At 35.5% G+C, this 26,058-nt stretch overlaps 1 protein-coding gene across 3 annotated transcripts in view; it reads right to left on the minus strand.

The window, feature by feature from the left end:
- Positions 1 to 26,058, minus strand: part of TMTC2 (transmembrane O-mannosyltransferase targeting cadherins 2) — a 398,878-nt gene that overhangs the window by 118,698 nt on the left and 254,122 nt on the right. For all 3 annotated transcript variants that reach the window (XM_036300084.1, XM_036300085.1, XM_036300086.1), the window contains exons 5-8: positions 22,435 to 22,520; positions 21,748 to 21,932; positions 19,791 to 19,869; positions 1,055 to 1,176 (exon numbers count right to left, since the gene is read on the minus strand). In XM_036300084.1, coding sequence (XP_036155977.1) covers positions 1,055 to 1,176; positions 19,791 to 19,869; positions 21,748 to 21,932; positions 22,435 to 22,520 — 472 coding nt within the window. The remainder of the gene's footprint in view (positions 1 to 1,054; positions 1,177 to 19,790; positions 19,870 to 21,747; positions 21,933 to 22,434; positions 22,521 to 26,058) is intronic.

Raw genomic sequence — 26,058 nt, forward strand, 5'->3', positions numbered from 1 at the left:
TCTCTCACTACTTTTTGAGCTCAGCTATGCATTAAGAGGATATGTGTTATATTTTATTTAGCATTCTAGACTTTTTTTTAGTGAGATGTTTTCTGGTTACTTAGTCTGCCCATATAATTTCTCTAATAGCATTTTAGTGATATCTTAGAATAGATACATTTTAAGTGTTTAATCTATCATCTTCTGTGAGAAAGTAAATGCTATTACTTTTGAATAATTATAAGATACATTTCTATGCACTCACTTAGGAATCACTTTCCTGACCTTTTGCTCTGTGTTCCTTATATTCATTTATTTTTATTAATATTGGAGAAAGATCAGGTGATGTAACTAAAGCAGGATAGGTAATAGATTCAGATTAGGATTGAAGGCTAGTTCTATTGAGTGGCTGGATAAGCTCAGAAACGTCACATATTTTGGACAATCATCTGTTGTATCAAATAAAAATATTAATAATACTTTCAAACACATGAAATTTTGGCATTTGTAAGTAATAAGAGTAGAATATCAGCAATTTCTTGTGCTTCAAACTGACACCACTTTCATGGAACGTGGCCTCTAAGAGTGCTTGTCACATAATGAGTGGCCAAATGGTGGCTCCACTTCTTTGATAATAATTTCAGTTAGAAGAAATTCCAGGTGATACTGATCCACACACACATACACCAGTTTGCCTATTTTAAAAGAATTAGACTTAGTTTTACATTACTGCCAGTTTGGGGTTAATATTGGCTTGTAGAACTATAGTAACATAATAACATAATCTTTGTACAAATATTGTTATTATGACAATTCATTATGTAACCACAAATTGGGGATTCTTCAATTATATGTTTTCATTAAGTTACATCAGGGATCATGACATGTCAAATTTTATATAAAGCAAACCCTACAGTCAAAGAAATACTTTTTTCCACATTTTCTATATAGGGTTCTAACTTAGTGTTGCTATCATTATGAGTCAACTGGCTAAGAACCAGCACCTCCAACCACATCCAGCTCGGTCTGCATGGAGAAAACCAATTTCTAAAGGATGAGGAAGGTAGGTACTCACCGTTAGAGCTAGGAGTTTCCCATAGGTGAGATGAGCAGGAATGTGGTCAGTCTTGGATCTCAGTGATTCCATATACCAGTGCTCTGCCTCCGGGAGTTTGCTTAACCGCATGTATGCTTCACCTGGAAAATGAAGCGTGAAAATCAATCTGAGGACACAGCTCTCCAAGAGCCTTTGCAGCAGCATCGCATCACTATGCTTATATCCCGTGACATTTCCAGTACTTTCGTCTGCTATCTCATTTTATTCGCTACAAGTCGTCATCATTCCATTTTACAGAAGAGAAAACATGTCTGGAGAAATTAAGTGAAATGGCTAAAATAGAAAGTGTACTAAGTGGTAAAACTTTAATTTTTAATCTAGGAACATCTGATTCCCAAGTGTATGTGCTTTGTCACCATTTGTGTGTGTGTGTGTGTTTCGTAAAATAAGTGTTTTTTCTTATGTATAATCATTTGCTTTTTTAATTCATATTCATTCATTCCTTTAGAAACATAAGCATTTATAATATAACTATTAAGTGAAGAGCGTTATGCAGGATCCAGAGGAGAGAAGTTTAGGGTCCTACCCTCTAAGGTTTACAACCGCATTGAGAAAGTTGGATTAAATGAAGGAATGACAAACTCATGATTATGCATTAATGTTAGATTTTTTCAGAATTATTTGCACTTTATATTTTAATAAGTAAACAAACTTTACCACTTTCATTTTTAAATCTATATGACAAATTATTTATCATGCCCAGCACCAACTCTAAAGCTAGTCGGAGGCCTTTGAGGTATCTGTTATTACTTTCAGTTTATATAAATTTTACCTACTAAATAACATTTTACTAGTAGCTAAGTAAGAGTAAAATAATTGGAAATAATGCCAAAAGTATAGCAGTTGCTCTTTTATTATAATGCCTCTCTCCCTTATATGATTATGGAGAACAATCACCCAATAGAAAAATTATATTTTAAGATAATTTATGTATTTAAGTTAAATATTGTAGCTTTAATAAGCACTGCAAATGTAGAAGCTATTCAGTTTCTGAGACCAAGCAATAGACTGGTAACCTGCATTATTTTTCAAGCAGACTTTTACAGCTTAACTAATCATCATTATGATAGCTTTTTCCATTTATACTCATAATCAGTTGTTTTTTCTATATGCATTACCTACATTGATTGTATATCCTTATATCAAGGATGAGCTAGCTTCCTTTTATTTTAACCATATTCTCCTTCAATCAGTACAGCATTGTCAATACTAATATGTTTGATGAATTGAATTAATTTGAGTCTCCTGACCTTTTGAGTGCCCCTGGCTCAACTGGTCAGTAAAAAATATTGGTGAAAAGTATATGTATGCATCTACTTACATACATCTATGTGTTCTAGTTCTGAGAATAGTCCTTAAATTATACTATCATGAAACTAATAGCTAGAAAACGTTTTGTATTGTTTTACTAAACCTAAAACGTGTTCGCACTTTAAAAGAATTTGATTAGATTCAATCTCATGCTTGAGGTGAGATGCAAGAACTACTGAAGTAAAGGCCGAAGACTGCAATGAAATACACAAAGTGCTCACAGTTGTTAGACTGGTAAGATTAGGAATAAATTTTTTAATTTTCTGTAATAACTATATTGTTTTTTGTTACAATATCTTTATAAAAACTGAAATGCTGTCAAAGTTATATTTTATTTTTTTTGCCACGACAAACTAACAAATGTTCATTAATAAAGAAAATAGTAATTTTTCTTAGGAAAAGTGAACTGCTCTTCACATTAAAACTATTCTAGATATAATTTATATAACAGGAAGGATGCACAATCTCTAAAGTACTGAAATTTTTAAAGCAATTAATGGTAAATTGTATTCAAATATTTATCTCTAAAATGTATTCTAAAGCCAGCAGAAAACATACTAACATCACAGTTACAGCTGAAAATGGGCTTGTTTGCAGGTTGTTTGGAATCAACCTGAAATTCTACTTTGGATCTTCAAGTGTTCATAAGTCACTTTTTAGAAGTTGTACAATCATTGCATTTAATATAGTTTCTACTTTTTATTGATAAAAATTCCAATTAATTTGTAGAATAATAACAGTAGGCTTTCTGTCTAGTAAAAGAATGCAAGAGAACCACAATGCCATAGAGCTTGAGATTCAAATATCTATATTTAAGTTGATGATGTCTGAAGATCACTTCAGAAAGCGTACTTTCTTTCTAAATCAGAAATCTATCATTATTAAAGCCTACTTTTGAAATGAAATATTATTAATTTACTAAATAATTCATGGCTGGCCCATTGTCTTCAGTAAAAACTCATAAGCAATTATTAGTTTGTAAAGCTTGTGACATGGAAAAATATCAAAGGACTAGAAATAGAAAATATAATCTAATAATGCATCTTGGAAAATATATGAAAAATGTACATAGCCAACCTAGTTGGGTATTATCCATTACAACTTAGAAAATTTTTATATAACCACTCATTATATTTCAGTAATAAAAACAATTTCAATGACAATAATTCACTGAAGTTTACTATGAATCAGAATAGCAAGCAGGGGGATGGGTAAATGTCTGATTTATATGTTCCCATGCATCACATTCTGCATCTTTGGGCGTGCAAAATGTTTTCTCATTTCCCTCAAGAAGCCTTAACTAATTACCACCATTCAGTAACTACGAACTATTCAGTAGGTTTGTAAAATGAAACATGTTTTCAGTCTATTAGTTGCTTTATATATGCATCTCATTTGTTATTAAGAAATGTCATTACCTGGATTTTACAAACGAGGAAAGTGAGCAGCATAGTGGCTAAATAAAACACAAAGACTCATAAATGTAGAAACTGTAAAGCTGCGATTCAGCCCAGGCCTGTCTGGCCTCAGAGCACACTGCTTCACCCAGCTGCTACAGACTAATCACAAACTTTCCGCCGCTCTGGTTCAGGTGAAAATTACACTCTCTTTCTTACTCCAAGAAAATTGTTTTCTAGTCTGTGATAATTTGCCATGGAGTTTATTTCACTTTGCCTTGGGCTTATCTCTTGAATTAAAGGACTAAGGAAGAGCAATAATAATCCATGGATGACCTTTAAAGATGCTGCTGCCGCAGACGTTACTCAATTCTTAAGGGGGAAATATTTAGCATCTAAGATGCACTTCAGTTCTAAGGGTAACTTCAACACAAAAAGAGTCCATAAAAGTGGTAATAAAATCAAGATGCAAAACCTAAAATGCAAGAAAATGGTCATATATCAACTTAAATGTGTTTAAATGGTAACTCAATAAAGATTTAAGCAATAAACAAGTACTGACAAGGTAGGGGCTTCATATTTCTCATTTCTAATTCACAGAAGGAGTTAGAATACTCATTTTATGGATGAGAAGGAGGCTCAGGTATGATAAGTGACTTGCAGGAGGACAAGTAGAAATCCCATCCAAAAAGGTTTGAATGGCCCTAAAGCCCATGTTTTTTTCCATTGCATCAGGCTGCCTATCAAATAAAATTTATTATTTATTGACTACCTACTAAGGTCTTTAATATGTTATCTCATATTTTTACAGTATGCTTACACTGCAATTAATACCTGTCTCATTTTACAAATGAAGTGACTGCTGCTCACTGAGATTAAGCAACTTGATTCTACCAATCCATGAACACGGTATGTTCTTCCATCTGTTTATGTCTTCCTCTATCTCTTTTTTCAGTGTCCTGTAGTTTTCCGCATATAGGTCTTTTACCTCCTTAGTTGTTTATTCCTAGGTATCTTAATTTTTTTGGTGCGATGGTAAGTGGGATTGCTTTTTTAGTCTCTCTTTCTGTAAGTTCACTATTGGTGTATAGAAATGCCATAGATTTCTTGGCGTTAATTTTGTATCCTGCTACATTGCCGAATTCATTTATTAAGTCTAATAATTTTTTGATGGAGTCTTTAGGGTTTTCTATGTACAGTATCATGTCATCTGCAAATAAGGACAGTTTTACTTCTTCTTTTCCAATTTGGATGCCTTTTATTTCTTCTTCTTGTCTGATCACAATGCCTAGTACTTCCAGTACTATGTCGAACAGGAGTGGCGAGAGTGGGCATCCCTGTCTTATTCCTGTTCTTAGGGGAAATGGTTTTAGTTTTTGCCCATTGAGTATGATGTTGGCTGTGGGTTTGTCATATATGGATTTTATTATGTTGAGATATGATCCTTCTATTCCCACCTTGCTGAGAATTTTTATCAGAAAAGGGTGTTGAATTTTGTCAAATGCTTTTTCTGCATCAATTGATATGACTATGTGGTTTTTTTCTTTCAATTTGTTTATGTGGTGTATCACGTTTATTGATTTGCGGATATTGTACCATCCTTACATCCATGGTATAAATCCTACTTGGTCATGGTGTATGATCTTTCTGATGTACTGCTGGATCCGATTTGCTAAGATTTTGTTGAGGATTCTGGCATCTATGTTCATGAGGGATATTGGCCTGTAATTCTCTTTCATTGTGTTGTCTTTACCTGGTTTTGGTATTAGGGTGATGCTGGCTTCATAGAATGAGCTTGGAAGTGTTCCTTCCTCTTGAATTTTTTGGAATAGTCTGAGGAGGATAGGTTTTAGTTCTTCCTTGAATGTTTGGTAAAACTCCCCTGTGAAGCTGTCTAGACCTTGGCTATTGTTTGCTGGAAGCTTTTTAATGACTGCTTCAAATTCTTTCATAGTTATCGGCCTATTGCGATTTTTACAATCTTCCTGATTGGGTTTTGGAAGGTTGTATTTTTCTAGGAATATGTCCATTTCTTCCAGGTTTTCTAGTTTGTTAGAATAGAGTTCTTCATAGTAAGTATTTTTTTTAACAATCCTTTGTATTTCTGTTGGGTCTGTTATTATTTTGCCTCTTTCATTTCTGATTTTGTTTATTTGGGTCCTCTATCTTTGCTTCTTGGAGAGCCTGGCTAGAGGTTCATCAATCTTGTTTATCCTTTCAAAGAACCACTCTTGGTTTCATTGATCTTCTGTATTGGTTTTTTGTTTTTTTGGGGTTTTTTTTTGGTTTCTATGTCATTTATTTCTGCTCTGATCTTTATTATCTCCTTCCTTCTGCTCACTCTGGGCTTTTCTTGTTGCTCTCTTTCTAATTCTTTGAGTATTTTAAATATTTATATATTTTCTATCTAATTAAAAGTATATCTGTTCATTACAGAAAGTCTGAAAGATCACAATTTTATTACATTTTATTAATTCTATCACTCATAGATAGCAACTGGTAAATTTTAGTGTTTTTCCAGAATTTATTTTACATACTGAAAAAAAAAATAAATTATGTAACTAATAAAATTTTGGTAGCTTTAGTAAGTATTTAGGTTCTTTCTAGGATTTTCCTATATTAAATAAAATGTGATAATTTTTCCAAAATTCAATTTTCTCATCAAGATCAATATTCAATTTTTATTTATTTAAAAAATCCCCTCCCAATGCAGTTCCTGGTTGCGTTGGTCCTCTTGATGGTTGCAGCAGCGGAAGACAGGGAGCCCACTTCTCCGTCACCCACTCAGAAGAACATAAAGACTACAGAAAGAGTCTCCACCCAGTTCTCCCCCAGCCTCTTGCCTCAGAATGACCCACAGGCTCCGACACAGCTCATGGCTCCCAACTCTGCTGGATCAGACTCACAGCAACAGTCCATGGGAGACAACTCAAACCAGTCAGTTAAGGACCACAAGTCCATGGAAAACAGTCCTGGCAAGTCAAATGAGGACCGCAAGTCCACGGAAAACAATTCTGACAAGTCAGATAAGAAGCACCAGTCCACGGAAAACAGTCCTGACAAGTCAAATGAGGATCACAAGTCCACAGGAAACAGTCCCGGCAAGTTGAATAAGGAGCACCAGTCCACGGGAAACAGAACTGACAAGGTGAATAAGGAGCACCAGTCCACAGAAAACAGTCCTGACAAGTCAGATAAGAAGCAACGGTCCACGGAAAACAGTCCTGACAAGTTGGTTAAGGAGCACGAGTCCACGGGAAACAGTCCTGACAAGTCGGATAAGGACCACCAGTCCACGGAAAACAGTCCTGGCAAGTCGGATAAGGACCACCAGTCCACGGAAAACAGTCCTGGCAAGTTGGATAAGGACCACCAGTCCACGGAAAACAGTCCTGGAAAGTTGGATAAGGACCACCAGTCCACGGAAAACAGTCCTGACAAGTCTGTCCACGGAAGACAGTTCTGAACCTGAAGGGGCTCTTCACCCAAAGAAGAGAAGGAAATGCCTGGCCCTGCCTCTGGAGAGAACCTTGAAGGGGCACTTTTGGATTCCATAAATAGGAAGAAGGATGACCTTTATAAGGACAATCTTGGAAGTGCGGAGAGCAGTCACTTTTTTGCGTATCTGGTGACTGCAGCCATTCTTGTTGCTGTTCTCTATATTGCCTATCACAGCAAGCGGAAGATTATTGCTTTTGCCCTGGAAGGAAAAAAATCCAAACTTACTCGGCAGCCTAAGGCCAGTGACTACCAGGTTTGGACCAGAAGATTTAATCTTTCTGTTTTTGAGAACCTCGTCCTCCCTGCTGATTTGTTTCTAAATCAAGATAAATGAAGATAAAAGTACTGTGAACTAAGAGATACCCTCTAGGGTTTAGTGGCAAGTCCGGGCTGGCAGACATGGGGGGGGTGGGGAGCATGGCTTTGGTTTTTGCATCGGCACTTTAGTGACCCTGTGCTCCTTTGTTCCCATTATTTACGCTGGTGTCTTCCATCCTTTCCCCCTATTAGTATGAGTAGAAGGAGCGAGCAGGTGGGAACCCAGTTTTGACCAAATGGAGATCCCAGCCCCTGGCAGGCTAGTGCTGCTGACTGCCCTGGGCGCCTTGGGCCTCGGCTCTGTAGTGAAATTACCCCTAGAAAGTAGCATTGCACTCGCCACTATTTATTTTTGCAGACCTAGGAGAAAACTCAGCTGCTTGAGGTACTTTCCACCAGGGTCTCTTACTTTGGGGGATGTGCCCTACAAGAGGTCTACAAGGTGAATGCTGATGGGCAAAGAGCTACATTGAACACATAATTCTTTTCAAATGCTTCAGCAGTAAACCAAAACAATAGCTTAAAAAAATGCTTTACTGCCTGCAGGTTCAACTCGTCTAGCACATTTTCATATTATGTAAGACAAAGTGAGTCATCTTCCATTTGGTTGTACTGAGTATAAAACTGAACTTGGGGCTTCTGGGAGTAGAGCTGTAAAGCCACTGTTCCCATTGCAGATTTTTAGAAATAAAGTTGTGATTATTGAAGAAGAAATAAATAAATAAATAAATAAATAAATAAATAATCCCCTCCCACATTTTTATGGAGGTGCTATACCAACTTCAGCAATTATCATCCTATTAATCTCCTTTTATTTATATTTCTCTTATGATTTCCTTAGACTACATATGTAGCAGCTGAATTCTCAAACTAAAAAGCTTTGGCAAATTTAATGTTTAAGATAAAATATTCACTTCCACAAATAGTATATGAGAACAACTTTTTTAAAGCCTCATCAAATGAGATTCTAATGCTTTTTAAAATGTCCATTGGAAAAGTTAAAAATGCTTTTATTTAAAGTTTTTATTTTAATGATTAATGAAAATGCACACATTTTCACAAAATTTTACCCATGAAATATTTTTATGTTTAAGTTATTATATAATGGATTTAAACCATTTTTTAATTTCTGTATTTATCTTTCCTGTATGATATTGCAAAAGATGGTTTAAACAGTTTTTTGTTTCAGACTATTTTAATTTTATGTATGCAAATCAAGTTGAGTTTTCCTTTGTAGGTTTAACACTATCTTTTGTGCACAAAAAATATTTTTTTCATCATAGGGTCATACATTCTCTCCTAATTATATAATTTCATTATTACAAATGGCTACTTATTTCATAGGAAATGCATTTTGCCCTATGGTGTGAGGCAAGTATTGGGTTTTATTATTCCCAAACATTTAATTGATTATTCCAGATCAACTTTTATAAGAACTGCCTTCCCTTACCAATATTTAATTCTACATTTATTACCTACAAAAATGTTTTGTAGATTTTTATCTTTTTCTAGGGTCTCGCTTCTGTCTGGTTTTCTGTTCTTATACAAGTACAACACTGCTCTAGTTACTACAGCTTCTTTTAATATTTTATATTAATATTGAGTACAACAAATTATTCTTCCCCTCATTTGCTCAATTTTCCTGTTAAGTCTATCAGATAAACTATGGAAGTATTTTGTCAGATTTTTGATAAAATTCTTGTTGAAATGTTTATTGCTATGGAATTATAATTTGTCAATTTAAGAAGAAAATTTTTACAAACTGATTTCCTTTATTTAAGACTAGTGGCCCGGAGCACGAAATTTGTGCACGGGGGTGGGGGTGGGGGTGGGGGAAGGGGAGTGTCCCTCAGCCCGGCCTGCACCCTTTCCAATCTGGGACTCCTCAGGGGATGTCCGACTGCTGGTTTAGGCCGGATCCCTGGGCCTAAACCAGCAGTCGGACATTCCTCTCACAATCTGGAACCATTGGCTCCTAACAGCTCACCTGCCTGTCGGCCTGCTCACCCCCAACTCCCCGCCCACTGCCCACCCCCGCTGGCCTGCTCACCCTAACCGCCTCTGCCTTGGCCCCGCCACCATGGCTTTGTCCTGAAGGACTTAGGAAGGTCTCCCGGTCTAATTAGCATATTACCCTTTTATTAGTATAGATTAGTACTCAATTCTTCATTTATCCAAACTCCACCCACCCTTATTTATGTACCTGGAGGACCTAACTGGATAATTATAAGCTTCTTAATCCCAAACTAGACTCTGAGATGTGTAGAACCAGGCATAAAACACTTCAACTCATGATCAGTCCTCCAACCTAAGTTCAGAAGCCTCTGGCTCAAAAGAGTTTGAGAAATATCTGATAAATATTTGATCACATTATATATCAACTTGGATTTAGATGTTACATTTTTATCAAGTATATACTTCTTCCAGAATCTGTGGTCTGTCAGAACCACATGACATTAGGAGTCTATTATTTCAAGAGCTTAACTTTGTTGTAATTTTAATTCTCACTTTTTACTTCACAGTGTTAGCATTAACACAGAAACATTAGGAAGTCTGGCTTTGTTAAATTATTTATACCATAAACTTACTATAACGATAGGCTGTCAAATTTTGGGACTCTCTTATATTTATATCCTTATCTTTATAAAAATAACACAGTCCACCTGCCTTAAATATATTAATTCCGTTAGGAAATCCTCAATAGCTAATGTGCAGAGCAGAAAAAGATGAAGAATTTTAAATAATTACAGAAATAAGAGAGATTATTTAATATCTGACAACAGACTTCAATAACTTTTTCCATTTGGGTGGAGGAGTTGGAAGTAAAATGAAATATGACCCAAATTTTAAAATTAAGGAGGCTTCTGAAAAAGGTCAATATTTAATACTTCACCAAGTCTGGTAGCATCAAACTTAAGGGAAATCTTAAAGCCTGAAAGAATAGTTTTAAGCCCAAAAGAGGAAAGGTGGGGGGTGGGGAGCAAATACACATTTCATTAAGTAAAACACATCATGAAAGGGGTTAAACTTCGGTGAAAGTTGAAAAGGTTGCTAATTTCTAGTGTGAGGTTATATACAGGAAACAACTGATGTGCCATCAAAATTTAACTTGGTAAAAAGCCAGGATCCTGTGTCAATATTTCTCTACTTGCAACAGGGGATCCTGAAGTTCTCTAGACTAATCAATTCCTTTTATGTTTTCAAAGAACTAAATCACTGAAAATAATCAATCAACCACTGTTGGAGCCAATCCTATTAAATGCTCAGCATTTTCCAAAAAGAAAAAGGGAGACTGTGTGTGTGTGTGGGGGGTGGTCTTAATTGGGGGAGGGGGGGTGTATTCTTGTGTATGTTGGTGGAGCTGATGATCCTCTCCCTCAAAATATAATACTGCCCTCAAGAGAATGCAATGGGCCCTGATTGGAAAGCTCAGTTGGATGGAGTTTCATCTCAATACTCCAAGGTTGCAGGTTCAATCCCCAGTCACAGCACATACAAGAATCAACCAATGAATCCACAAATAAGTGGAATGACAAAATAGATGTTTCTTTTTCTCTTCCTCTTTCTCTCTCTCAACTCAATAAAAAATAAAAAAGAGAGAAAGAATTACACTGGAGTAAATAAAATGGCTTAATATAACTTAATTAGAGAATACTAGAAATATCAAGGAAGTGCTAAATTGTGTTTAATTAAAAAAAAAGGTTTATACCAGAGAAAAGAAAAAAAATAATAAGCAAATATTCTACTAGCCTGGAAAGAATTAATGAAAATAGTAGTATTCAGAGAAACAGGACTTGAATATTTGCAGGCAAATGTCAAAAGTGTATATATAATAAAAGCATTTTCAGCTTTACATACATCTTCTTATGAATACATTTCATATGTATTTCTGGATCAAGCAATATGTCTCCATAATATGCAATGAATAATTTATTTATACTATAATTTTATATTAATGTTAATTAAATTCATTCTATTTTTAATGAACACTTGAAAATACGACTCAATGACAGTTCAAAAAATGAATACCCATAATTAGCATGTAGGCAAAAAAGACATATTCTGGAACAAAACTTTGTAAGTTTTATTTTAACTCTTTATTCAATTTGAGTATCGCAATAGTTTCTACAGGAGATATCATTAAAACTAAAGAACAGCTCATTAGGGGAGTTAAATGAGATTTTTATGTAGAAAAAAACCTTTTCTTTATATATTAGGAAAAGCAGACATAAGTACACATATAGCTAAGTATATACAGTTAAATATATTTAACACTAAAATATATATATTTTTAAATATATTTTTATTGTTTTAATTGATTTTTTACAGAGAGGAAGAGAGAGGAATAGAGAGTTAGAAACATCGATGAGAGAGAAACATTGACTAGCTGCCTCCTGCACCCCCCCCCCCTACACACTGGGGTTGTGCCCATAACCAAGATACATGCCCTTGACCGGAATCAAACCCGGGACCCTTCACTTGCAGGCTGACGCTCTATCCACTGAGCCAAACCAGTCAGGGCTAACATATATTTAATTTTAACTTAACTTTTATTACTTGCCTACTCTAAATATGTACAAAAACTATATCCTTCATACAAAATTGTCTTCTCTCTCATGATTATGTCCATTTCATCTAGTCACCAAAATAGTCATCTTTTAAGAATGCCAAATTTTGAAATCTAGTTAATAAAATTCTAAGTATAACATTATATCACCTCAATTTGATGAGACAACCCTATAACCTTTAGTAAAAGGTTCATTCCATGGACATTTCCCAAAGAAAAAGTAAAATGTATACTTTCTTCTTATTTATTTTTATTGAAGCCTCAGAAAACAAATTTTCCAAGCAGAACATATTGCAACTATTTGGGAATCAGAGAATAAGAAAGATATAATTAAGTATTAATTTTAGTGTATTCATTTTCTCATAACTGAATTTATAAGTAAAGTCTTTAAGCACCAATCTTTTCCTTTACCATTAAACAGGCAAAAGTAAGAATTAATGTTAACAGGTGGACTTGTGTGGTTTTAATAGCAATGAAATATAATCAACTGTCTCATATCATATTTCCAGGAAAGCAAGTGACATTAGACCTAACCATTATTATTGCCTTATTATTGCCATGAAAGTGTTACAACTCCCCACAGGGACCATATATTTTCAGGCCCTGGGTTTAATTAAAACTTTAAACAAAATATATTACCTATTTAATGCAGCTGAACTGGATGCTGCTGACCTTTGTAGTATATAGACTAATGCCTAGCAAATTAATGTCTGCAACCATGGCATATGTCAAATTTATATCAAGCCTGAAGAGTAAAAAAGAAAAATTAAACCACTACAGTTTATAATAACAAGTGAACTTCTGGAAGAACATTTTATAAATTTTGTACATAAATTTTATATATTTATTCTTTTTGCTATACAGCCAAAAGTTCATGATTTCCTTATCTCGCTGGCTCCACATCTTATAAGTGAACTTCTAAAATCCCTCAAAGTTACATTTCCCCTTTCTGGACTGTTAAACCTCACACCTAGTACTGGTTTCCTGGTTTTGTCCTTTCTGATGATGAACAAATGAAAACGTTATTAACAGATTTACCTTTAAAATTAGAAGTCAATATTCAGGAGGTACACAGATCAATGGCTAATCCAGTTGTAAGACCATACTTACGTTTATAGGACTGACACTGATTTTCAAGAGTGCCAATGGAAGCAATTGTAGAAAATTCACCAGAACTCAAAAGAGGGGAAATGGGTGGTATAAAGAGCTTAACACTGCTGGAGTGTTAATGCTTCCACGCTTGAAAGATGTGAAGTTCAAATCTCACACAGTTAAAAACCATCTCTTTCACAGTCAGCATGCTAAACGCCTCAATCGATCCAAACGCAGTCATAGAAGAAAACATGAAGGATGTAAAGCATCATGTCAAAAATTTACTCTGAATATCTCTACTCTAAATATATTCTGGAACAAGGTGAGGTAAAGAATTTATCAAAAATAAATGACTCAGCTAAAAAAGCAGCCACACAGAAGGCTGAGAAAGAAATAAACTTCTTTTATATACATTCTACCAACTGAACAGCCTATAGTGTACATACGTCAAGTAGAGTTAGGATAAACTTACAAGTAAACATTTTTCATTTTGTTTTCTAGGGGGTACATTTGACATCTTGTTTGTCAATTCTTCTTACCTGAATAGTAGTGGTAATAAGGAATAGTACTAAGGAATAGTAGTAAGGAATCTAAATACCACTGGTAGCCATTAACTCATTCCACAATTTTCTTTTTCAAAAAAATACAATTATAAAACTTGGACAAGCTTTTAAGTCCAAAAATTGGTCTAATACATTCACTGTGTTTCCTATCAATGGCTCTTACCTCATTCACTTAAAATAGCTCAATAAAATTGGGGAAATCTCCCATAATTAAAGAGCTACTTTGATGAAACAAAATTAAATCAATATTCCCCCCTTCTTATCAGAGAATATGAGAAACATCTTTTTGATTGCAAACCTACATAAGTAAAAGATCTGCTATTTGCAGGCTGATGAAGGAAAATATATTTCCCAATACTGAGCTAGGATTTTAAAAGTAACAATGTGGATAAAGAACAAACAAACTAGGAAATTATCAGGGATAAGAGAATCAAAATAGTATGATCAAAATAAAGGCAAACAAGCCATAAAGAGCAATGGGTCATTATCACACAATTCCCCTGGAAGACGTATATAACCGTTCCCTAAGGTAAAAGCGTATTACCCAAAACGAGCACAATTTTTAAAAATAGGAAAATGTGAATGTGTATGCAAACTGACACTAGTGTCACATTAGAAATAAAAAAAGCTTGATATTTTCCTTGCTTGTCTGCTTTGGTTTGGTTTGTGTTGTCCAGTCAACTTAGCACAACCTACATCAGTATGGACAAAATATTTTCAGGGTGAAAGAAGTACAGTTTTCCATTTTATTTATGGGCATTTCCTTTTAAGGGAAGGCACTAAGCTCCAGACCAACAGTGAAATTTCCTAGAAAGTTCTCTGAGAGCAGGAACTTTCCATTTCACACCACCATCACCTTTTTACTGAGTGGGGGATATGTGACTTAAAAAAATTATTTTTGCACACAAAAATTATTCTAAACATAGTGATTATAGGCTGCAATGACAGAGCAGTGACTCTAGGTTCTCTCTTACTTCATGTAACACATTATGTCTCTTTGTCCTCAGGATAAATTACCAACTGAAAATGGCCTAAATTGCTTATGTAATTAAACCCAACAATTACTTTGCATTGAGAAAGCAGAGTGATTTCATTTTAAATAGTAAATAGACTTAAAATGACCACTGGGGTTTGAAAGGGCTCTAGCTGATAAAAGTAACTGGAAGTTACAGCCTAATTTTGTTCCCCATAATCTTATTCAAAAACAATGTTTAAGTGGACATTTTTAAGGAAAATAATTATAGAGAAAGAAGAGAAAAATTGAGGACAGACAGCAATTAACCTACATTAAAAAAAAAGAAAAGAAAAAATAATACCCTGCATAGTTAATGCATCTGTGATGAAATCACAGTATTCTTTTTTGTTAAGATGAAGAGGTTTTTGTTACATATCTATGTAATCTATAATAATAAAAGCACAATATGCTAATTAGACCAGACAGCTGAACAACCTTCCAGACGACCTTCCGGATGAAGCTGGGGCTGCAAGGGCTGAGGCAAGCCACGGCTGCGAGGGCCGAGCCCCTTGCACTAATTTCATGCATCGGGCCTCTAGTAGATATATAATAAAAATATATCTATGAAATATGTATATATATATATACACATTTCACTGATTTTTAAAAAAGGTAAGGAAAAGTTATATTGACACAGTACAAAACATGCCAGTTTCAGTCATACAGAAGCCTAACTAGGAAAAGCACTTGAATTTAAGTCAGAAAGCTATACTGGTTCTAATACAAACTGTGTAATTCTGAACATACACTTTGAGTGTTTATTTTTATCTTGCAAAATAAAAGTGATTACGTTAAGAGGATTTTAAGATATGAGTCTTCCAATGTCAATATTCTCTGATTCTAAAATACACCTATACTTTGAGAATAAAAGAGAAATGGAGATTCAATAAAGAACTGTACTGGATGTTAAAATAAAAATAATTTTAACTAAGTCTAGGGGGAAAATATGCCATGATAAGAAAAACAGAAGAAACTCTAACCTAAACATGACAATTTTAATTTAGAGGGAGTACTCTATTAATGAATTTGTTAACTGGGCATTAGCTGAGTAAGCTGTTTCACTTTTGGTTAACATAGTTACTGATCAAAGAAGGATTTTGACTATGGTTGCTAAGGGACAAGGGAAAATGAACTTCTAGAGAAATACAGCAATTCTAGGACAGAACTAAGTAGAATCCTTGTTGAATCAGCAGTGACTGTAAGGCCATCACCATGACAAAATCTTATCTATAGAGAAATAATACTTACATCGGTAAACAGAAAAATAACTAATAGAGAATACAGTCATTGGCATTTGGAGCTTATAGATCCACAGAAATGGTAATGATCGCAATGGAGGTAATCTAAATAAACACTTCCTAGGTTGGGCATTTGATCCAATAACTTTACTTTTATTATCCCAATTAATCCTCAAGCTGACACTTCTATTACAGCCATCTAACGGAGGGGAGAGATGAGGCTTCACTTAAGTAATTTGCTCAGCTAGTAAGTGTCAAAGCCATCATTTGAACCTGGGCTATATGACTTCACCCTATACAGAATCTCCATTTAGTGGTTATTTTATGATTTGATCTCTAAATATTTTATGTATTCTCATACCTTGCTACCGTAATTACAACCACCATTTAGGTGAAAGTTTAATTTTTGTTTATAATTAGCATCTGCTTTCCATTATTTTTACGTTTGTAATGTACATAATTTTGAATGGAATGATACTTCTCAATTGTTGTTATTCAATCACCTAGGATTTACGAAAGCAAACAGAATAATGAGAATATCTTTTTAAATAGTTTTTAAAAATTTACTTATGAACTGCCAAAGTAAAGATTAACAATCTTAGAATAAAATATACCAAAAAAATTAAATTGGGAAGTAAATCAAACGTGTTTTTCCATTAATACACGATTGGGAAAATATACTTGCTCATTTGGTATTCCGAATAAGTCAATTATCAGAATATGGAATAGAGAGTGATAAAAGTTTTTCATAAAATGTTCAAGGAAAGGGAAAGTGCAAAGAACTAGTGTGTTTTTATGTGTTGTTTTTTTTGTTGAAGAGCAACTGCAGTAAATTGAGTTATGAAACTAATAATAACATTCAAATGTGACTGTATTTTTTCACAAATATTCCTTTATTTCTCCTAACCTTCAAATAAAATAAAAAGTAGGGTGGAAAATAATTTTTGTATACATACACACAAGTGTTTGCAGAAAGTGGTCATTAAGGGGGAAATGAATGAGCCATGAGAAAAATGAATACTTACAGGTTAAATCTAGCCAGACATTATAATCCATCACTGATCCCTGAAGGGCACTAATAATATGTAAATGTGAGAATTAGAAAACACATTCAAGGCTGTTGATAAACTTGATAGGATAATCAGCACATGCTGACAGACTAATGAAACTGATGAACTGATAAGGCAGTTTATCTCCTGGGCCATTTTTTTTCTTGTCAAATGGAGGCTAATCAAAATGTATTAAGAGTTAAAGCAAACACTCAGAGGATTTCACCCATTTGATTAGGAGGTGAACTCACTCTCTGAGAAAATTATAGTTTCGTAAACAGTTGAAACTACAAGCCTGGTCAGATAACAGACCTTCACTCAAAACTGAACAGAAAGCAACCACAATGATTTGGGGAGCAATCTGCAATTTTAAATTATATTGGGATTCTCCCCTTGAAAATGGTTAGAGTGCTTTTCAGAGTCTGGGCAAAGCTACTGCCTCTTTCTATAATGGAAAATAAGACAAAGGACTAAGCAATAACCCCAGGGACTAACTTATCTTCCACTGCCTGTGTGTGCTCAATATTTGCGTAACCATATGAGAGACAGATCCCAAGGTACCAGCTGAGTTTTCAATCAAATTATTAACATAAAATAATTGAATGAATTTTCTGAAATCACTAACTATAGTGAATGCCACACTTCCCATTAACAATCAAGATGCCAAATGCAGTCTGTTGCCAAGGATCTCAGAGCCCCTTCCCAGTTTAAAGAAAGACATCTTATTTCATAATTGAGGGAAATTGGAAATAATGGTCTTCCCAAGCATTAGCATTAAGAATAAAATCATAAACTAAAATCATTGAGCCTCTTTAGATAAAACTAGAAAAATGATCCTTTTAGTATTCACTTTGACAGAAATAACCATCCAGTATTAATATTTAAAAGTTAATTCTGATAAATCTAAACCCGCTAAGCACACACTTCCTGAACATGTACATTTCATCTGAATAGATAGACTGATGGTAAAATGCTGGATAGTATAAGGCACTGTTTTAAATTATAAGAGTTTAAGGGCAAAAGTACATTTAATGAAGGTAAATTTTAGCTTTTAATAATCATAGCAAAGAGAAAAAGAAGCAACAACTAGAAATACACCAATGTCCTTTTTAATATGAGCATTAAATCATTCCACACTGCACAGGCAACTGGGGCAGGGGTCCCAGAGACATAGGATGAATATATTAACCTCTTCCAAATCATTTTTTTTTCTGCTTAATGACCAGTGTCTCATTCTGTCTCTTAACTATTTCTTAAATTTCTATCATTTAGAAAAAAGTGAAAGTGTGTGTCCTTGTCAGGTGTGTGTGTGTGTGTGTGTGTGTGTGTGTATAATTTTTTTAGAGAGAGGAAAGGAGAGGGCAAGAGAGACAGAAACATCAATGATGACAGAGAATCACTGGTCAGCTTCCTCCTGCACTCCCCCTACTGGGGATTGAGCCTGCCACCCGATCATGTGCCCTAACCAGGAATCTAACCAAAACCTCCTGGTCTATAGGTCGATGCTCAACTACTGAACCACACTGGCCAGGCCAGGCATATATTCTATAGTTTGGGAGGATTTAAGATATTTTTTAATGTGTGTGTGCTGAAGCCATACAAACTAGTATCAAATTTCTCAAATAATAGAATACAAAAGCATAAATAATCCTAGAGACCATGTTGTCTCATTACTTTTATATGCACGAGGAAAGCCTAGAAATAGTAAGCAACTTAACCAGTTTAGTAAAAAGAAAAATCTGAGTTTGCAATTTGTGCTCTGGATTTAATATATATATATTTGATTTGAGGACAAAAGCAAGCCCTCCTCTTCCCTCCCTTATCTGGAAACAGCAAACCAATCAGCAGAACACCCTAAACTTCAGGGACTCTTTCCAAGAGTCACATGCTGAATGGGCAGTTTCCATCCACCATCAAATAGCTGCGTTGACAACTTACAGTCACAAATCAATTGTAAGTGATAGATACTTTATTAGAAATTCTAATTCTTGAGCTCTTGCACTTAGAAAAACCAATGCCCTAGCCTGCATGCTTTCTAATAAGAAAATGAAGGTAATTACCCAATGAAGAAAAAGGAGTAATTGTAGTAGCACATTTGCAGTTTTCACAGTATTGTTTTTACTCTAAAACACTAACCTAAAAAAAAGGCCTTGAAGATCCAAGGCCTGATCAATGAAAACCATGCAAATTGACTCAGTTAATCTCATCTGTTACAAGCACCAAAATGCATTCATCTCTACATCGTAGCATGTTTACTTCTGAGGATCTTCTGATTAAGCAAGTAACATGATTAAAAAGTATCATGAATTTGATAACTTCGCTCAAATCTGTGGACTGTATTCATCTTTTTCAATCTCCGGAATCTAGCTAATGCTTAATACCCAAAAGGGCTTGTGAGCCCCTTGCAACAACTCTGCGATCTGGACAATTTGTTGAGAATCAATATGATAATGCACATATTTGCTCTTGTTTAGAAAAAGTATGCTATGTGAAAATTTGAATGTGACACCCAGTTGTGAATAAAGAGTTCTCTGGGTGAGGATCAATGCTATAACGTATTAGAATTCCATTTAACACAAGCACGGGTTTTAATTTCCCCACGGGTCCCTGAAATAGCAATTGAAATAGTAAGGTTTGACTTACCCATCATGTTGTACAAGCTCTGTGGAGCAAACTGCCTTGGCATTTTCTGAATTGCTTCTTTATATACACTAAGGGCTTCCTAATTTAAGAAACAAACCAAAAAAAAAAAAAAAAAAAAGATGAAATACAAGAATATTCACCAAAAAAAAAAAAAATAACAACATCATTCCAAAATTACAAAGTTCCATTGCTATTTCTAAATGGCTCATTGGGGGGGGGGGAATAATTCAGCTGTACTTTGATGTCATACTACTACAATTTCATGAATAAAAATATTCAACCCAGTGAGTGAAGAAGGCGAGATAAAAATTTAGTGTAACAAGTAGCTGAATATTACCAAGCTCTTTTTTTTTTTTTAAATATATTTTATTGATTTTTTACAGAGAGGAAGGGAGAGAGATAGAGAGTTAGAAACATCGATGAGAGAGAGAAACATCGATCAGCTGCCTCCTGCACATCTCCCACTGGGGATATGCCCGCAACCCAGGTACATGCCCTTGACCGGAATCGAACCTGGGACCTTTCAGTCCGCAGGCCGACGCTCTATCCACTGAGCCAAACCGGTTTCGGCCAAGCTCTTTTATTTTAATATAAAATTTCAGTTCACATAGATTATTCAATTAAAATGCTAGAAAAATTCATATTTGGAAATCACCCATAGTCATCTATAATCTGTAATTAAAATCAGGCCACCAAGTAGGATCTAAATAAAATATAAAATAACAAACCCAAGATACTGAGACCCACTGAGATTATGAAATGTAATAATTTTAAAAGTTGTATCTCTATAGTACATTATTGGTACAACAGGAAGGAGTATGTAGGGGTGTGGTCTGAAAGAGGGGAGGTGCGATACTGAATGTGAGAGAAGAAACCATGCCCACATGCTTCCTGTGAGAGAAAGGGAGGACAAGACAGTCAACCTCCCAGCTCTCTGTGCAAGGTCTCATCTCCATCACTTTTCTTCTCTCTCAAAAAAAGAAAACACAAACTAATTTTAAATTAATTATTGTTTTAAAAACAATTAAAAGAAATGGGAAGGATTTATATCATATTAATACTTAATACTCAGAGTACAATGTATTTTGTAACATCAAACATTGGAAATAAGGGAACAGTCACAATATGTCTTGGATCATAAAATCAGAGATGATAAGCAAATAAGCTTGTGGAGCAATGGTTGTAATTTCCCCTTCTTGAAGAGTTGCTCTGAGAAATTAATAGTAAAGAAATCTGTTGCCATGGCCAGTGTTACTCAGCGGTTACAGTGTTGGCAAGTGAAGCATCTTGGGTTTGATTCCCAGTCAAGGGCATATACCTGGGTTGCAGGTTCCATCCCAGCCCCAGTAGGGGCGTGTGAAGGAAGCAACCAATCAATGTGTCTCTCTCACAAACATCTCTCTCTCTTTTTCTCTCTCTCTCTCCCCCCTCCCTTCCACTCTCTTTTAAAAATAAAATCAATGGGAAAAATATCCTTGGGTCAGGATTAACAACACAAAAAGAAATCTGTTAAGTATTCTTTTCTGTTTGTTTTGTTAATCCTCACCTAAGGATATTTTTTCCATTGATTCTTAGAGAGAATGGAAGGGAGGGGGAGAAACAGAGAAACCTTGACGTGAGAGAGACACATCGATTGGTTGCCTCCAGCATGCACCCCTACAGGACTGGGGATCGAGCCTGCAATGGAGGCGTGTGCCCTTGATCGGAATCAAACCCAGGACCCCTTCAGTCCATGGGCTGGCACTATCCACTGAGCCAAACGGACTAGGGCGGTAAGTGTTCTTTAGCAGAGGGTTTTCCCCCCAGAAATGAATTTCATCTTGAAACTCTTTTAATAAAACACACATTAGCTTCTTAAATGCTCACAGCGCCCCTGTGATGAGATGGTAAGGTAGAAAGCACTGAGACGGGATCAAAACAAGGGGGAAGGGAAGGGGGAGAGAGGTCTGGGCCTGACCTCATAGCGTCCCTGCTCGTGGTAGAGCTTTCCCAGGTTGTACAGACAGCTGGTCACCGAGCTCTTATGCGCGTGAGGGTCCTTCAGGTTTTCATCAGGGATCTCAGAACACTTTAGGAATGTACGTCGGGCTTCTTCGGTCTTTCCTTGGTTCATCAGAATAATACCGGTGTTTAAATATGCAGCTGAGAGAAAAACGTGGAAATATAAATGTAAGAAGATGATGTGCACTGTGGATACAATAAGTTACCTTTACTTCAATTTACTTTCTATGGATTATTTCTGATTTTTAGAAGAAACCAAGACACAAATACTTAGGGAACAAATACATATGGGAACAAATAATGTAGTAAGAAGTGTCGGTATTACTGAAAAATATCTGGAATAATCTCTGTTCCCAAAAAGTTCAAAACATTCTGAACTTAAAATCTAGATGAATAAAAGTTGTATTTACGTGAACATATTAAGAAATGACAAACTGATATCAAAATACGGTTAAAATGAGAGATATAATTATTAGAGGCTTATAATTTGATTGACAAGTTTTCAAAAATAGGAGCACATGCTTTTTTCTCTATGAGGTTGTAAGTCATCAAGATAATTTTCATGCATGAAGAGGAAAAGCAAAAGATATTTAAAAAGAAAAACTTTAAAAAAAGAAGAAGAAAAACTTTGACTGTTACTTACAAGCCAGTGTAGGCCTGCTCCCGATTGCCAGTTTATAATAATGTAGCGCTTCTGCAAACCTGCTGTTCTCCTGCAGGAGTAACCCTCTGCGTGAGGAAAAGAGAAATTTGGAGATAGGACCGTGTTACTATACATAAAACCACAAATTTTTATTTTATGTTTTAAAAATAAAAAATGGTTAAGGGGCCATAAAAACCCTGACCTGTTACTATAAAAATAAATTCTAAATAGAAGGAAATTATTCCTCAGGAGAAAAAATATTGGAGAGGTATCAGTTGCATTTATGTTGCATGAGAAAGTATTAAGAAGTATTTTCAGCCCTAGCCGGTTTGGCTCAGTGGATAAAGTGTCAGCCTGTGGAAGGAAGCACCCAGGTTTGATTCCGTCCAAGGGCACATGTCTGGGTTGCAGACTCGGTCTCCAGTAGGGGGCGTGCAGGAGGCAGCCGATCAATGATTCTCTCTCATCATTGATGTTTCTATCTTTCTATCCCCTTCCCTTTCTCTCTAAAATCAATAAAAAAAATATTTTTTTAAAAAAGAAGTATTTTCAAAAAGCCCTTTATCCTCACTGAACTTTCCTCTTTCCCACAGTCTTTTCTCTCCCACTGGTCAGAAAAACCACCTAAATTTCTTCTTGGAGCATGCACATTTTTTCATCACTTCAGAAAAGAAACCTGTCTAAATTAAATACATATATATGCATATGTGGTTATATGTGTATTTATTTAAACATGAAATGCCTCTCTCACTAGTCATATTGTTTGGGAAATACTGGTCCATGACTGCCTGAAAGACAAAGTGTAATCTAGGTCCACAGGATAAAGAGTCAGAATTTAATCAGAAGCCATAAAGACACAAAGAGAAAGATTAAAGACTATCCACATTGTTATTTCCTTATTTCAGAATACAGTGCGGCCTTGACTTACGAGTGTCCCGGCTAACGAGTTTTTCGAGATACGAGCCGTATCTTGGCCGATTTTTTGCTTTGAGTTGCAAGCTAAAATTCGGGTTACGAGCCAGCTTCAGATACTCCACCGCTAGTTGGCGCAGCGAACGTCACAGTGAACGCCACAACATCAGCCCAGCATCACGTGTCTCACTCGTTCACTTTAAGATTTGACATACGAGTAATTTGAGTTACGAGCTCCGTCACGGAACAAATTAAACTCATAAGTCAAGGCCCCACTGTATTGAGCACATTTCAGTTCACTACAGACGCTCAGACTCCACACCCCATACCTCTAGGAGGCCCTTGGGCAGTGGCCACATGTGTTACCCCAGCCATTCCAGACCCTGCTCTCCTAACCTATTTGAGAATCAATTATAATCATATCTCTGAAAATACAGTGTCAGGGCACTGAACTTAGTTGAAAAGCTCTCACAGAGGCCTTTTTGGCCTTTCCCTCTCCTCTTGTAATCAGCGAGTATCTTACAGACATTTGGCACCTCTCTGGGGCCTGAGTACTGCTGTTATCAACCTCAAATTGCAGATTCTACTTGCCAGCTGCTGAGGCTTTTGAAAGGCTGGTAAAAGGGAGCTTTGAGAAATGAGAAGGCTACTGATAAAAGCTTATCATTTTAGAGAGTATTTTAAAATCCTCAGTTTATTATTTAATGGGCATCATTAAAAAATATCTAAAGCAAATCATTTTGAAATTAAAGGTTGCTCCCTCCTGTCATTAGCATAAATTAATTTCATGATTATTTCTAATACTGTTTGTTAAAAAGGACACCTGTAATAGTGTCAATAAATAAAAAAGTTAAAAAGTCGCCCGTCCTGCATGGCTTAGTGGTTGAGTGTCGACCCAGGAACCAAGAGATCACAGTTCTATTCCAGGTCAGGGACATGCCCAGGTTATGAACTCAACCCCCAGACGGGGGCATGCAGGAGGCTGCCGATCAATGATCCTCATCATTGATGTTTCTATCTCTTTCTCCCTCTCCCTTCCTCTCGCTCTAAAATCAATAAAAACATATTTTAAAATAATAAATAAGTAAAATAAAAAAATCATTTGAATAGAGCAAACCATTTCCAAACACATGAACATCACTTACATCTATACATACATGTACATTTTCATTAAAAAATGTTAACAGTTAATTTGATCATGAAATTGATATGCTTTGCTGTTAAGTGTATTTTTCAGTTGCTGGGAACAAAGAAGAATAGTTTTCTGCAGTAATCAAGAGTTTGTGAAAATGTTCTATTGCCTTTAAAAATGAGTAAACTTGATAAAGAGAAAACACAAACATACATCTCAAAAAAGGAATAATACCCTTTATAACAATAATTTTATTGACAAAATGCTTTCCAGTTAACTAGCTCATATACATTATCTCATTTTAGAAACTTATCTACAAAGTTAATTGTCTTCGTCATTTTCCTTTGAGATTCAGATAAAGAGATGCTTTTCCTTTGATACAGGCTAATGACATCAGAGGAAAATACCATCCAGTCGTTTAATCTCTTCTTTCTACCTTTTCTAGGAATTCAAATCTTTCATGAGGCCCTCTTTATCCAGTATGTTCCATCTCTTTCTGCATTACAGTTTTCTTTCCTTTAAGACCACAAAAATGTTCATGTGCCTGTTAGCATAAAGGCAGGGAAAAACCACTTGAAAACCTTTATTCCTTCATCTACCTCCGACTACTTACTGCTTATTATTGTTCTTCCATTTAAAGGTAGATTTCCTTTAAGAATGTCTATGGTGTACATGTCCAATGGCTCAAATTTCATTTACCCCTAAATCCAGTGTTGGCTATTTCCCAGAATTCCACAGAATGTCATAATGAAATTTCTACTAATGACCACATTTTAAAAATAACATGTTGATGTGAACCACCCATTCAACTGTAGCACCTATGACTATTGAACCCATCTTCCTTCCTAAAATTGTATTTCCTTGGCTTCTGGGAAACCAGTCTCCTCTAGTTCTCTTTTATCCCTGGGACCATCCTACAGAAAATGAAAACACTTCCTCTTGTTGATTTATTCCTTTAAGGAAAGTTGGTGTTTCACAGGACTTAAGTCTTTTTCTCTTTTCATGATTACATATTGTCTCTACATGACATCACGCACACATGCAGCTCATATGCCGAGTTCTCTCTCCTGACATCCAGCTCTGTTTTCAACAGTTTACGGAGCCACATTAACCTAGGTGCTCAATGGAATTTCAAAAGCAATGCATCCAAATCTTAAAAACAGTATCTCCCAATGAAAATAAAGAAATTAAATCTCCTCAATAATTAGGACCATCAGGTTGCTAAAATCAGAAATCTGACTTTTTACTTATCCTCAAAATTCCATGTTTTATAAAGTCTCCAGAACCTACAGACTCTCATTTTTTAAGATTCTTTATTCTGCCCCTCAAGGTTCATCTTTATGGCAGTCAGAGCCCCTTTATCTTTCCTATCACCTAAATAACTGCAATAGCCCCCTAATTAGTCTCCACATAATTACATTTCTAAAGGGAAAATATGCAGCTAGGCTAGAGAGAAAGAGCATGAGAGATGAGCACACTTCTTTGACACATGCCTAAAGTCCATAAACTTTGAAAACTGGTGTATGCATTCAGCCTCATGGCCTCCCCAATACTGATGCATGATATTGCTGTCATTTTCC

The sequence above is a fragment of the Myotis myotis genome, unplaced genomic scaffold (genome assembly GCF_014108235.1).
Source record: "Myotis myotis isolate mMyoMyo1 unplaced genomic scaffold, mMyoMyo1.p scaffold_m19_p_3, whole genome shotgun sequence".
NCBI lineage: Eukaryota > Metazoa > Chordata > Mammalia > Chiroptera > Vespertilionidae > Myotis > Myotis myotis.